The sequence below is a fragment of the Quercus suber genome, unplaced genomic scaffold (genome assembly GCF_002906115.3).
Source record: "Quercus suber isolate HL8 unplaced genomic scaffold, Cork oak 2.0 scaffold_97, whole genome shotgun sequence".
Lineage (NCBI taxonomy): Eukaryota > Viridiplantae > Streptophyta > Magnoliopsida > Fagales > Fagaceae > Quercus > Quercus suber.
Window position 1 is genome coordinate 1,396,798 of NW_027069562.1, and position 14,124 is coordinate 1,410,921.

General features: G+C 35.4%; 1 protein-coding gene across 2 annotated transcripts; it reads left to right on the plus strand.

Annotated features, from left to right (window-relative positions):
* Positions 1 to 1,924: 1,924 nt before the first annotated feature.
* On the plus strand, positions 1,925 to 12,349 carry LOC112014838 (uncharacterized). 2 transcript variants are annotated; one of them, XM_065774739.1, is made up of 5 exons: positions 1,925 to 2,161; positions 4,100 to 4,266; positions 4,743 to 4,880; positions 6,307 to 6,417; positions 11,847 to 12,349. In XM_065774739.1, exons 3-5 carry the CDS (start codon positions 4,764 to 4,766, stop codon positions 12,090 to 12,092), a joined length of 474 nt encoding a protein of 157 aa, XP_065630811.1. In that variant the 5' UTR covers positions 1,925 to 2,161; positions 4,100 to 4,266; positions 4,743 to 4,763; the 3' UTR covers positions 12,093 to 12,349. The 2 variants fall into 2 exon arrangements, with proteins under 2 accessions (XP_065630811.1, XP_065630812.1); XM_065774740.1 differs by lacking the exon at positions 4,100 to 4,266.
* Positions 12,350 to 14,124: the final 1,775 nt, after the last annotated feature.

Below are 14,124 nucleotides of genomic sequence, written 5' to 3' on the forward strand. Positions count from 1 at the left end.
ATTGGAGATTAACTCGTATAAATTTATAAACAAGTTCAAAGTATAGAAGATTATTATTTTAACTTATTGTGTAGTAAAATTATATATGGTTTTTTTACAATATAAGATTGTTGAATTTAAATTTTAAAAGTTCATTAGCAAAAATCATTTCATCTAATTGGCTCAAACAATATAATTTCAACTTTTTTTTTTTTAATAATGTGGAACCTCATTAAGGCAGGTTGCTTGGGCCCTATCCTTAAGAAGTAAACTACGAATACACGACCTCACCCTGTTAGAATCATGTATCAGATAATTAATTATAAAGTGGTAAAAAACTGTAGCTTAGTGTTTATCGAATAATAACAAATTTTTATTTAAAAAAAAAAATTAGTTGGGAAAAAGAATATGTTAATCAAGTAACTTATAAACAGATTCGAACTTGTTTGACGAGAAAATAAACAAACCTTAAATAGCTTATAACATTCACACTAGGTGGAAAAAATAACCCTTTTAACCAAGAACACTATAGCTCAATTGAGATTCCTATTAATATTTGTAACAGAGACATCTATGATTCAAATGTCTTCCTTTAATATATAAAAAAAATTAAAATTAAAACACATTTTTAAAGGTAAATTACCTATTTGACCCCTAATGTTTACATTATATGTCAATTTGGTTTATAACATTTCAATTGTGTTAATTTAGTCCCTATCATTTAGGTATTGTGTCAAAATAGCTCATACCATTGAATAATGGATGAAAAATACTGACATGGCTAATAATTGTATTAAAATATTATTTTATTGCCACCTAAGCTACCATGTGTTTTTAATTTTTTTTTTAAATGAGACAAAACAAAAATAAAACTTCGTCTTTGGAGGTTGGGATTGGAATAGTGGTAGCTTAGGTGGCATAATATTTTAATATAATCATTAACAACAATTAGTATTTTTCAAAGAAATACTATGTTCACAACATTTTTAATTTTTTACAACAAATTCTAGGTGATAGATTATTATTAGTTTTAATTTGAACCAGTTTCTAAAATTACTTTCTTACCTCCCAATAACAGTATGTAACAACTTGCCACGTAAGATTTGTAGCAAATGTGTGATAAAAATATTGTTGACATAACATTTTTCTATTTTTCATCCATTACTTATGGACAGAAACTTAGATTCTGTTTGGAAACAGCTTATTTAGGGTCTATTTGAGATCCTCTTATTTTACTGAAATTAAATTTTTTTTGCTGAAAGTATTATAGATAAAGGTAAAAATTAGCTGAAATAATATAGTAGGACCTATGAATAGTATCTGTGGAGACAATTTTTGCTTCAAGGCCAAGGGCTAGATCATGTTGTAATCTAAAGCAATTTTTGTTGTCTCACATGGGAAAGAAATGTGAAGAGACAATTTTTGTTGTCCCAAATGGGAAAGAAATGCTTCCTCTTCACACCTTATAAGGGATGAGCAAGTGGATGAAGAGTACCACTAGTTTGGTTTAATGTGGGGACAATTTTTGCTTCAAAGCCAAGGGCTAGACCATGTTATAACCTAGGCAATTTTTATTGTCCCACATGAGAAAAAAATGCTTCTTCTTCACACCTTATAAGGGATGAGCAAGAGGATGAAGAAGACAACAAAAATTACCTAGGTTATAACATGGTCTAACCCTTGGGCTTGAAGTAAAAATTGTCTCTATAGTATCAAAAAGTGTAATGAGACCCATAAATAGTTGTAAAAATAAGTTAAATAGAAAAAAAAAAAAAACTTTTTAAGCCAAATAGGTAATTCAGTTTTTTTTTTTTTTTTTTTTAGTTTTTAATTTTAAATTGTTTATAAATGAAGCAAAACACCTTTTTAGCCTAAAATTTAACAAGGTAAAAACATTTTTTTTTTAATTAAAAAAAGAAAGAAAGAAAGAAAGTAAAACACTTGCGCACCAGGCTCGAGCTCAACGGACTGTGTACACCAATATTTTCTAGTGCTTCAACACATCAATTGAGTTTGAGAGTTGAGACGCTATCTTTCTTCACTGTTTCTCTCTCTCTCTCTCTCTCTCTCTAAGCTCGAGCTCGAGCTAGCGCCATTTTCAGGAAGGAGGAGAGTTCTGTTCGTCGACTTCACCGACGCAGGGAAAGTGCTTTCCAACAGCACCAATCGAAACCCATTTCAGGTACGCTTCGATTTTCCCCCAAAGTTTATTCATCCCGATCGAAACCCATGTGAAATTTTGTCCATTGATGATGGGTATGATGCCCGGTTGTGTGTGCGTGTCAAATTTTGGCGTTGGTGGCGGCTTTGGGTTTAATAGAGTTGATAGATTTGTAAAATTTTCACATGGGCTTCGATCATTTTGTGTTGTAGTTTATAGATTTGATAGATTTTCCCATGTAAAACTCAGGAGCACAACATGAGCTTTGGTTTTTATAGGTGGTGGTGGTGGTGTGTTTCAGTGTTTGCTACTGAGTTTCTGTTTTGAAAGTATGGAGTTTTATGGCAGTATAGAGTTGATTTGGTTCCCAAAGCATTACAAATTCTAGCCTCAGTCAGTGAAGTTTACATACTTTCATAGCAATTCTGTCTCATTAGTGTGTTGGCATTTGGCAGCCTTATACCCAATTCGCGGGTCAATCTTGTAACACCTCTTATTGGTTTGGGGCAGTCATTTAGTGTGAAATGACATGAATATGGTTGCCTAGGGAGAATAATGAATGTTCTTGGTTTATTCTGTCATGATTGGGATGAGTTGGGCTTTGTGGGAATTGCAGTAGCAAAACTAGATAGAATGAAGTTGAGGAAGTAGTTATTTGCAGTAGAAGATTGTGTAACAGAAAATATATCTCTAGATAAAATGAAATTGTCAACGAGGATTGTGTAATTAGCTGAATTTCTGGCCCAAAGGCTGTGGTGATCAGAGTTTATTCAAATTGCTCAACAAACTACAAGAAATTCGCTAAAATCTGTCAAATGAAAGTATTAATAAAATCATATTCAAATTTCTCAACAAACTACAAGTAATTGGCTGCACTCTATACAATATACATATTAAAATGGATAGAGTGCAATGTAATGAATTGTAATTGTTGAATCTATACGGTCTAATTGTGCACTCTCTGAAATTGGAGTGAATTTCACTTTGCTAAATTCTACAGTTCTATATTGTAGTGCACTTTCTGAAATTCCTTTTAACACACTTTTAAAATGGCTAAATTTCTATTAAAATTACAAGAATTGTAGTTTATTCATTTAGGTTTTAATGATTAAAGAAAACCTGGCACATTTTGGTTTGTTAAGTGAACGACCAATTCGAAACCTCCTTCAAAATATATTCAGAAGATATACTAGTGATTTGGCAAAGTAGTTGAGAACTAAGCCTCCGATTGCCATGGAAGGAATCATGCCTAATGAACTTATGGCGTTGGACAGAAGCATGGTGTGATCTTGATTGTTTTTCATCTATAGCTAGTTTTATGATGATCTCCAACTCATCATCATTGGAGTATGAGGATTCATTAGCAATTATGTTAAATACAGAATGGTCAAAAGAAAAACAAAGAATGAGTGAAGGAAAGATAATTTTGGGTTGAGAGAAAACAAAGTTGACTGAATATGAGAGTGAAAATGAGAGTGTTTGGGTTGAGGTGGACTCAAATTTGAGAGGGAACGGTCTCCTTTATAATAAGAGAATATGATCGTTAAAATATGACCGTTGGAGAAATATTACTATTGCAAGAAATGACCGTTGGGGTGTTGGAAAATGTTAGCATTTGAAAAAAATGACCGTTACAAAATTGAATAAAGAAATAAAGTTTTAATAGAGTAGAGATAGAGTATTGAGCTTGATGTAGGTGTTTGTGAATAGTAGATTAGCTAAAATAGAAAAAAGTGGGCTTTTTAGATCAAATTTGGCTAAAATTATATTGAGCCTGGTGTGGATGCTCTAATATAGTTTGGTGAGGAGCTTGAGCTTGGTTCGTGTTTGAAATAAAATTAAATGAACAATTTAAACTTTAGTACTCTACTTGGCTCAGCTCATTTACTACCCTAATTTAGACTATGACACTAGTCTTTGCTCATCCAACAACTGACACATAAACCTATTGTAACACAGCTTGGCAAAGACATTTATACAACAAAGCAGGGTAGTTTGGGCAACATGTTTATCTAAACCTGGATTCGGATAACCCAAGAATTCAAATACACCCAAACGACACTTGATGATTGACAGCCAGACCAGCTCACAGTCACACTGCTCCCTCAGAATCCCACCATTCCAGGGTCAGAATCTCTCACTTCTCTTTTCTTCTTTGAATTAAATGTCAAAATTAGGGCTTTCCTTCGGCCGTGAATTCAATTTTCAACCAAGCTTGTAATCCGTTTACTCCTGATGTTCTATCAAATTCTTGACACATTCCTGTTTGGTTGCTGAGAAACTTAGAAGCTGAGGGAAAAAGAAAAAGAATAAAGTTTGTGTACACATGCACACACACACAGATTCCAATAATGAATTGTCACTTTTGAAGTGATTTTCTCCCTATTGAAACCAAACATTGCACTAATCATACTCTTAGTAATTTACTTGCAAAATGTGTGCGAAACGATACCTAGTGTTTTCCTATATTTTCATGGCAACCAAACAGGGCGCTTTAGCTGAATCATTTTGAATTCACACTTTAAAACTCTGGCATTGAAGTCATAGAAATTGTGATTTATATGCTATTGAATTAAATTCATATGAATGTTAATTGTTGCAGGAGAGTAGAATTATTATTAGTATGAATAAGCTATTAGATTTTGGAAGGAAGGCCCTATTCTATGTTAGGGTTCTTTCTGGGTACGAAGAGCGCAGAATCCGATCGTTTAGGTTGGAGCTTGAGCAGCGTATGAAACAGGTGTTGCTTAATTTTCAATGTAATTTCTGTAGTGCTTTCTTTGTTGTATTATGATGTTGTGTATTCTGTGTGTTCTTAAGTTATGCTACATGTTTCATTTGCTGTTGCAATGGTAGTGGATGCTTTTTGCTTATGAATGAAGTAGGGTAAGTTGGGTTGTTTATCTTTTCAAACTTCCTTGCTTTTTGGAGAGCTTTTATCCCAGAGCAAGCAATCAATTTGAAGGGTTCATCATTGGTATTGCATTATTTGAATAATATATATATATATATATATTCGTGTGTGTGCATGTGTATATATAGAGTTAGAAAAGGCGTGGTTTAAAAACACGTGGTAATTTACTAGTTAATGTCTATAGTGTTTGTTAGGCTACCCATGATGCCTTCAATGTTTCCACCCTCTCTGTCTTGCTTGCTTGTCTTTGGTGTCTGTTCATGTCAAATGATCAACTTCAAGAATGCTTAACTTTCTACAAAATAGAGTTGGCTCATCTTCTTATACAAAAATCAATTTAAATGTGCATGACCTTTGACTCATTTGGTTACTCTTCCTTTTCTTCAGTTCTCTAGCAACTTCTGGTGTTTCACCTTATTTACTTTCTACCAATTGGTGATACCCAGACCTTGCAGGGGTGTTTATAGTTGGATAAGACTCTTCGTGGAAATGCATAGAGTTTCTATTTCCTTTAAAAATAATTATTTGGGGGTTGGGTTTTTTTTTTCCTCTTTTTTTTTTTTTTTTTTTTGGGGGGGGTGGGGGGGGGGGAGGAGAGATAAGACATTGATCTTGTAGGTGGGTTTTTGATCTGGTATTGATCCGGTATACCAGTGAGAAAAGTAGGAAGACAATGATTCTATCTTGAAGGAGCTAGGCCCCACCACCTACAGCAATACTAATCTGAAACTGATAGAACATTCCTGATTGGAACTTGTAAATCTCATTGTAGGAAGCCTTTGTAATTCCTATCTGTCAGATGGTGTGTAATTTTATTACTTTTGGTGGAGTAATGTTCAATTTATTTTGAGCTTGGTTTTCTGCAAGGTATAAAAGTTTTGATGGATGAGAAGATTCTTTTCCTGACTGAAATGATCATATGAGAATATTGTTTGAGTCTAACAGATCTTATATTGAAAAACAAAATTAAAATCTAATTTTAATTCGTACAGGAGTCTCCCAATTGATTTGATAACTCCTAGTTTTAAAAAAGAGTTAAATGACACAGGCACACACCACAGTCAATTATAATAGTGCTTCTCCCCCATCATATTTGTCTTGGCTGTCAACTAGGGAAGCACACCAAACTACCATTTTCTCAGCTTTATCTCCTTTGTTGCTTTTTGGATTTTGTTCATATTTAGCATTCACCATTCGTATGATAAACACGGTTTATCTCCATGTGCTTGACACTCTTTCTCTCTCTGTCCAGGCACAAGAAAGGAAGGCTGCCTTAAGAAAGGTCCCAGAACAGGCTATTTTAGCAGAGGTTCGCCGTATGGTTGAGGAGATGCAAAATTTAAATAAGAAGCTTGAAGAAACTGTAAGTTTTGGTTTCACCTGTGGTGGATAATTGAATAAGGTTTATTGGATTATTTGAAGCTCTTCTTTTAACATTCAGTTGATTGCATTTGTGAAAAAATTCTTTTTAATTCACTATAAAACGATGTGAATTTTCATTAATCAATATTGAGCTTGAAACATAGGAAATAACAATGCTAAAGCAAACAACAAAGTTACCCCTAAGCCTTCATGATTGAAGATTATAGAAGGCAGCCTTATGTCTTAACAATGTTAGTCTTAGTGATGACTTTTTGATGTACTCTTTAAGTTTATTTCACTGTAATGGTTATATTAGAATTTTAGAGATGCGAAGGAAACTAAACAAATTGAATAAAGTATATCTATAAAGATTATGGAGATGCGGAGTTGAAAGGGGACAGCTTTGGTGGCATGCCATTTGTATCAAATATGGAGAAGCATGGTGTTTTTTTTTTTTTTGGGGAGGGGGGGGGGGGGGGGGGGGGGTCAAGTCAACAAAGCTGGTTAGGGGTCAGATGTGAGCCTATGGAAAAGCATTAGAGGCGGCAGGGCTTCTTTTTCTAGACAATCTCCCCTTTCAATGTTAGGAACCTAGTAGTTCCTAATGGGATTGGATGGAAATTATAGGGGAATGTATGTGAATTATAGGGAAATTGACTTAATTCGAGGTAGTCACAAGGTGCTTGGAAGTAGTTAGTGTGTTGTAGTTGGTGTGTTCAATGTTCAAGATCCTTTGGAGTATTGGGTTAGTGGCCGGTTTCCCCTCATGAAGATGTCAACTACAACAACACCTTGTGGGCAAGGTGTTTTGAAGGAGAGGGAAATGTTAGGAACCCACATTTGGGTATAGAATGCATTTAGTTAGTTAGTTGGTTATTAGTGACAATCCCAAGCATGTTAATTGCATTTAACACATGTTGGAAATATTAATGCACACGGGGAATAATAGGACCATTAGGATAAGGCCATGTGGGCCAGTAGAATATTTTTATGGTTTTATAAATATCTATTTGTAATCACATTTCCATCATTGAAGAATAAACCAATTGATTGCTTAGTGCATTTCCTTTCTCTCTCTCTCTCTCTCTCTCTCTCTCTCTCTTAATATTTCTCTATGGAAGGTGACGAACTCGAATTAAAGTCAATTTCCTTACAATTCACATACATTGCCCTACAATTCCCATCCAATCCCATTAGGAACTACTAGGTTCCTAACATTCTCCTTCCCCTATAAAGATTATGGAGATTTGGAGTTGAGTGAGAACAGCTTTGTAGGCATTCATTTTTTGTTAAATATGGAGAAGCATGGGGGGTTGGTAAATGAAGCTGGTTAGGGGATCACATGGGGTGAACCCATGGAAAAGTATTAGAGGAGACTGGGAATTTTTTTCTAGAATATCTCCCTTTTTTTTCCCACCCTTGGGGGCCAAAACTCGCTTATCAAAAATAAAATTCTAGACATTAAATTCGTTGTTGGGGGCACATGAATTTGATTTTGGAATGACTTATGGTGTAGAGATCTTTTCCCTGGCAGTGGAAAATAATGCTTCAATTGCCTCTTATTTAGGTGATTCAATTGAGAGAGGAGTGTGGTATTGGAATCCTCAATTTAGTAGACCATTTCAAGATTGGGGATTGGATTCCATGGAGATCTCTTTGATTTGTTCTATCCTAGTTTGCCATCTAGCCAAGGTAAGGATCACATATCCTTAAAGCTAACAAAAAGTGGAACCAAAAAGTCAGATGCAGTAGAGGTGAAGGATATTTGGCCTATTGGTCTGATTGGGGGGGGGGGGGGGGTGGGGTTTACAAAATAATTGCTAAAGTATTGGCTAATAGATTGAAAGAGGTGATTGGGGATGTTATTTCGAAGTCTTAGAATGCCTTCATTAAGAATAGGCAGATTCTAGACTCATGTCTCATTGCAAATGAGTGCCTGGACAGTAGGCTGAGATCAGGAGTTTTGGGGGTGTTGTGCAAGTTGGATGTGGAGAAGGATTATGATTATGTGAATTTGGGTTTCCTAATGTATATGCTTGAGCGGTTTGGTTTCCCAGAAAAATGGAGAAAATGGATTTTTTTTACTATATATCCACAGTCAAATTTTCAATTTTGATTAATGGAGCTCCATGTGCTTTCTTCGAGAATTATAGAGGTTTTTGACAAGGTGACCCTTTGTCCTCATTGTTGTTTGTTGTTGTTATGGAGGCTGTTAGCAAAATGATGGATAAGGCAGTGACGGAAGGTCGATTGTTTAGATTTAGTGTGGGTACCTCCATAGGTGATTGCTTAGAGGTAACTCATCTTCTCTTTGCAGATGATACGTTGGTTATGTGCGATGCTGATATCGACCAGATGTTTTTTTTTGTGCTTGATTTTGTCATGGTTTGAGATTATATTGGGATTGAAAATTAATTTGGATAAGTCTGATCTATTTCCTATGGGAGTGGTTCCAAATCTTGAGATGCTAGTAGATGTGTTGGGTTGTAAGCAAGGCTCACTTCCTATGAAATATTTAGACCTTCCATTGGGTGCAAAATGGAAAGATAGAGCCGTTTGGAATCCCATCATTGAGAAGGTGGAAAGGAGGTTAACAGGATGGAAAAGATTGTATCTATCTAAAGGGGGGAGACTTACTCTCATAAAAAGTACTTTATCCAATTTACCTACTTCCAGCGGATATGGCATACCATATAGAATGACTTCAACGAAATTTTCTTTGGGGTGGTCTAGGAGATGATTCTAAACGTCACTGGGTGAATTGGTCCAAGGTATGCTCTTCGATCCAGTCTGGGGGTCTAGCAATTCGAAATTTGAGGTACTTTAATGAAGCACTATTGGGAAAATGGTTGTGGAGATTTGGGTATGAGAGAGAAGCGTTATGGAGAGGGGTTGTAAAGGTTAAATATGGAGCTGAGGAGGGAGATTGGTGCTTTAATTCTATTCCAGGCTCCTATGGGATGAGTTAATGGAAAACTATTAGTAGTGGTTGGTCTATTTTTTCTCGCTTCATTCAGTTTCAGATTGGAGATGGGACTAGAGTGAAATTTTGGCAGGATATCCCGTGTGGGGATAATCCTTTGAGTATGTGTTTTCTAGATTTATTCAGAATCAGTAATGATAAGGAGGCTTATGTGACTGATCTCATGCAGTTTCCTAACGGGGTTCTTTTTTGGGACTTGGAATTCTTGCGAGAAATTCATGATAGGGAATCAAAATCGTTGTCTGTTTTTTGGGATGTTATATATGGAGTCTCATTGAGGGGTATTGGTGAGGATAAGATATGTTGGACTCTTGCTAAGAGCAAGGGCTTTGAGGTAAGCAGTTATTACTAGGCTTTGTTGGGTGTATGTACGTAGTCGTTCCCTTGGAGAAGTATTTGGAAGCAAAAGGTTTCTTCCAGAGTCACATTTTTTGTTTGGACTACAACTTTAGGAACTATCTTGACTATTGATAATTTATGTAAGAAGAATGTGTTGATTCTCGATTGCTGTTATATGTGCAAAAGTAATGGAGAATCAATAGACCATCTTTTACTACATTGTCCTATTGTTTTTGAGTTGTGGTCTATGGTTTTCACCTTGTTTGGTATCTATTGGGTGATGCCAAAGACTGGTTTAGCTCCTTGCATGTTGGCAAGGAAATTTTGGTCATCATCGTAATGGTGTTATTTGGATGGATGTCCCTCCTTGTTTGATGTGGTGCATTTTGAGGGAGAGAAACAACCGGTGTTTTGAAGACTCTGAAAGGACTATAGTCGATTTAAAACTTTTATTCTTTAAAACTCTGTCAGATTGGATGTCTATCATAGGAAGTCATTCTATTTTTTCGGTTTATGATTTGATGGATGCTTGTAATTTATGTATTTGATTGTTTTGGTCCCCTGCTGTATACTTCCTGTATACTTGGGTGACTCATTATTATGTCTTTGAATAAAATTTTCTTTACTCTCAAAAAAAAAAAAAAAAAAAAGTGGAAAGTCTGATGTTTGATCGTATTATGCATTGAGGAGATCTATGGAAAAACATTTCCTTAGAGCTCAGGAGGATATGGGGTGCTCAAGTACCTCGAATTGTTTTTTCACTTGGACAGTAGCATTGGGTAAAATTTTAAATGTGAATAATTTAAGAAAACAAAACATTGTGATTATTGATCACCTATCCAAAAAAAAACATTGTGATTATTGAATGGTGTTGTATTTATAGGTATAGTGAGGAGACAGTTTAGTACTTTCTACTTCATTGTTTAGTGGGTAAAGTTTTTTTTTTTTTTGGTTGAGGAAGGTGGGTATAGATATATTTGGTCTCTTGTGATTGCATTATTTAGGGTATCTCGGTTTATGTCAAAGATTGTGATTCAAATGTTGGCTTGTTGGCAAGGAAGTTTTTCATCGTCAAAGGAGTTTGAAAATCCAGAAGGATATTCCATATCTGCATATAGTGGGCAATTTGGTGAGAGAGGATGAGTCTTTGAAGTTTGCTGGTATTGAATGTCCTCACCATGTTATTAAACAGTCTCTGTTGAGATCCTTTTCTGATTGGATAAATGCTTTGGGCAGCATACCTTCATCATCTTTTTTAGATATTTTAGATCCCTTGAATTTCATATTGTAATTCCTTAGTTATAATTTGATACACATCCAGTGTAATTGAACTCTTAAAAAAAGATATGTCAAAGATTGTGATTCAAATGTTGGCTTGTTGGCAAGGAAGTTTTTCATCGTCAAAGGAGTTTGAAAATCCAGAAGGATATTCCATATCTGCATATAGTGGGCAATTTGGTGAGAGAGGATGAGTCTTTGAAGTTTGCTGGTATTGAATGTCCTCACCATGTTATTAAACAGTCTCTGTTGAGATCCTTTTCTGATTGGATAAATGCTTTGGGCAGCATACCTTCATCATCTTTTTTAGATATTTTAGATCCCTTGAATTTCATATTGTAATTCCTTAGTTATAATTTGATACACATCCAGTGTAATTGAACTCTTAAAAAAAGTGTACTCGATCTGTCTTCTTTAATGAAAAAAATTTGTTTCTTATAAAAGAGTATAGCTATGAATGTGAAATGATACCTTAAATTTTTCATTCAACCTTTTAAAGAGCATTGCATGATCTAACTTTTAAGCCCTCTCATAGAATTCAAATGCTTTCAGTGTTTAATACTTCTGCTTTCCATCAAATTTTAAAAAACTTGTCTATTAATATCTCAAAAGCTGAGTGCCGGAGCATATGGTGATATTTCCTTCTAGTTGATCTTAAATTAGACCCTTATTTCTAGCATGGAAGATGTTTGGCTGAATGAGTCATTTCATTTTCTATTAATAATGGAAGATTTTCACCATCTTAAATGAGCCCCTTCTGTTTTCTTTTTGTTCGTTGCCCCTGTTGAAATCTATGAGTCGTTTTGTGACAAAATCGTGTTTATGTGCAGGAGGCTGCTATTGAAGAGTACTTCAAACCAATTGATAAAGAAGCTGAGGTCATAATGAAAATGCAACTAGACGGAGAGGAGAAGACACTGAAGGAGATGATGAAAACGATGCAACAACAGGCTTTGCTTGAAAAAGCTGAAGCAGAAAAAATCGCAAATGCGAATCAGGTTGGTGCAAAACAGAGCGAGGACCAAGCATATCCACCAAAACCCCTCAACAAGCTCAAACGAGATAACTCTCTGTAACGTTGATGACCAAAATTTTTGATATAATTTTGTATGAGTGCATTTCTCTTTTGGTTATCATTTTAGATGTGCTTATTGGGAGTTGATAGGAACCATTTGGTCGGTTGAAATAACGTAGGAACCATTTGGTCACATCCAGTTCATAATACAACAGATTCTTCTATTCACTATAGATTGCTGGTAGTGTAATTCATTTAAACTTTGTTGAAAGTTCATAAAAGAATGGAATGGAATGGAATGAAGTAATATTGTTTGAATGTTTTAAAATAAAAGAATGAAATGTAAGTAAACTTGTTTGGAAGAAACATAGAATGAATGAGATTGAATAATTTTATAACATTACTATTTATCCCTAATTTAAAATAAAGGGTTGAATATTCAGAGATATTTTGGATGCTTTAGTAAAAAATTTATTAAACTTAATTTCATTTGTTTCATTTCTCTCGATTTTGGAGTGAATGAAAATTTGAGATTATGAGAAAAAAAAGGAGGAATGAGTATTTCCTCTTATCCAGTCATTTCTTTCTACTTAAATTCTCAAATGAAGAAATATAATGAATATTCTAAAATGATTTTGTTCATTTAAGTTTTTTTACATTCATTTCTAACCTCCCAAACAAAGGTGTTAGTTTTTGCTTTGCGACAGAAACGTATGAATTATCCATTCATAAATTCTATTCCAGTCATTGTAGATTGATAGGCATAGGGTAAGAATTGTCAAGGTGAATCTATTATTAATGAATGGATGGATGCAAAGCAAGAGTAGTTTGAATGGGAAGGAGAGTCCTTCACTCATGTATAATATCCCAAAATAAGAAGAAAGAAAGATTGCAATGTGGGGCAGCCCAAGTTCTGATAGCTTAAGCTCAATCCAGAGCTGATTGAAACATGTGGCCCCAAATGCAGCTACTTAGGCTGTGTTTGTTTCGTGTAAAACGTTTTCCGGAAAATACATATTTTCCGGAAATGTTATTTTCCGAAAAAGAAAAATATTTTTAAGCGTTTGGTTGAATTACGAAAATTATTGTGGAAAATATTTTCATGTGTTTGGATGTATTCTAAAAATGCTATTTTCCGGAAAATTTTTCACATTTTCTCAACAACACAACAAATTCCGGCAACAAATTCCGGCAACAACGCAACAATAACAACAACAACAACACCAAATTCCGGCAACAACAACACAACAACCACAACACAACAACCACAACAACAATCAGTTCATCAAAAAAAAAACAAAAACAACAATCAAACTTAAAAAAAAAAACGGAGAAGAGCGCTGGGATCGACGATGATCGACGGCACGGCGCGGCGCGGCGCGATGGAAGGTGCGACTGGATCGAAGGCGCGATCGAAGGTGCGACTGGATCGAAGGCGCGATCGACGGTGCGACTGGATCGAAGGCGCGATCGTGGGTTCGTGGTCGTCGATCGTCGTCTCTCGGCTTGGATCGGCGGTTCGTGGCCGCCGGCGATGAGCGCTGGGCTCTCTCTTTCTTTCTCCCTCTCCCTCTTCGTGCTCTCTGTTTCTTTCTCCCTCTCCCTCTTCGTGCTCTCCGTTTTTTTGTTTTCCGGAAAATATGATTTGAAGTGAAAATGGAAACGGAATCCATTTTCACCTTTGACCGGCAGTCAACGGAAATTAATTTCCGAAAAATCGATTTTTCAGTGCAACCAAACACCCGTAAATTCAGAAAAGCATTTCCGGAATTGCTTTTCATCCAAAACAAACACAGCCTTAGTATTGTCCTTTTCTTTAGGCCCAGGATTGAAGTTGATCATACGAAGTTTGGGGAAATGTTCGTGACTTGGTTGGTCCTCAGTCCTCAACTTCCACCCTTAATTGAACATCATTATAGGCGTTCTTTCGCCATCTTTTTTTCTTCTTCAAAAAGCTCATTGATCTTGTGAACTAGATTGCAACTTTTCAAAGCTAGATTGCCACTTTAAGATTTTCAATATCTATTGTACAGGGAAATTCTTGTATTTGTATGAGACGGTCTCACGATATACTTTATCAGTTTATCGTGTTA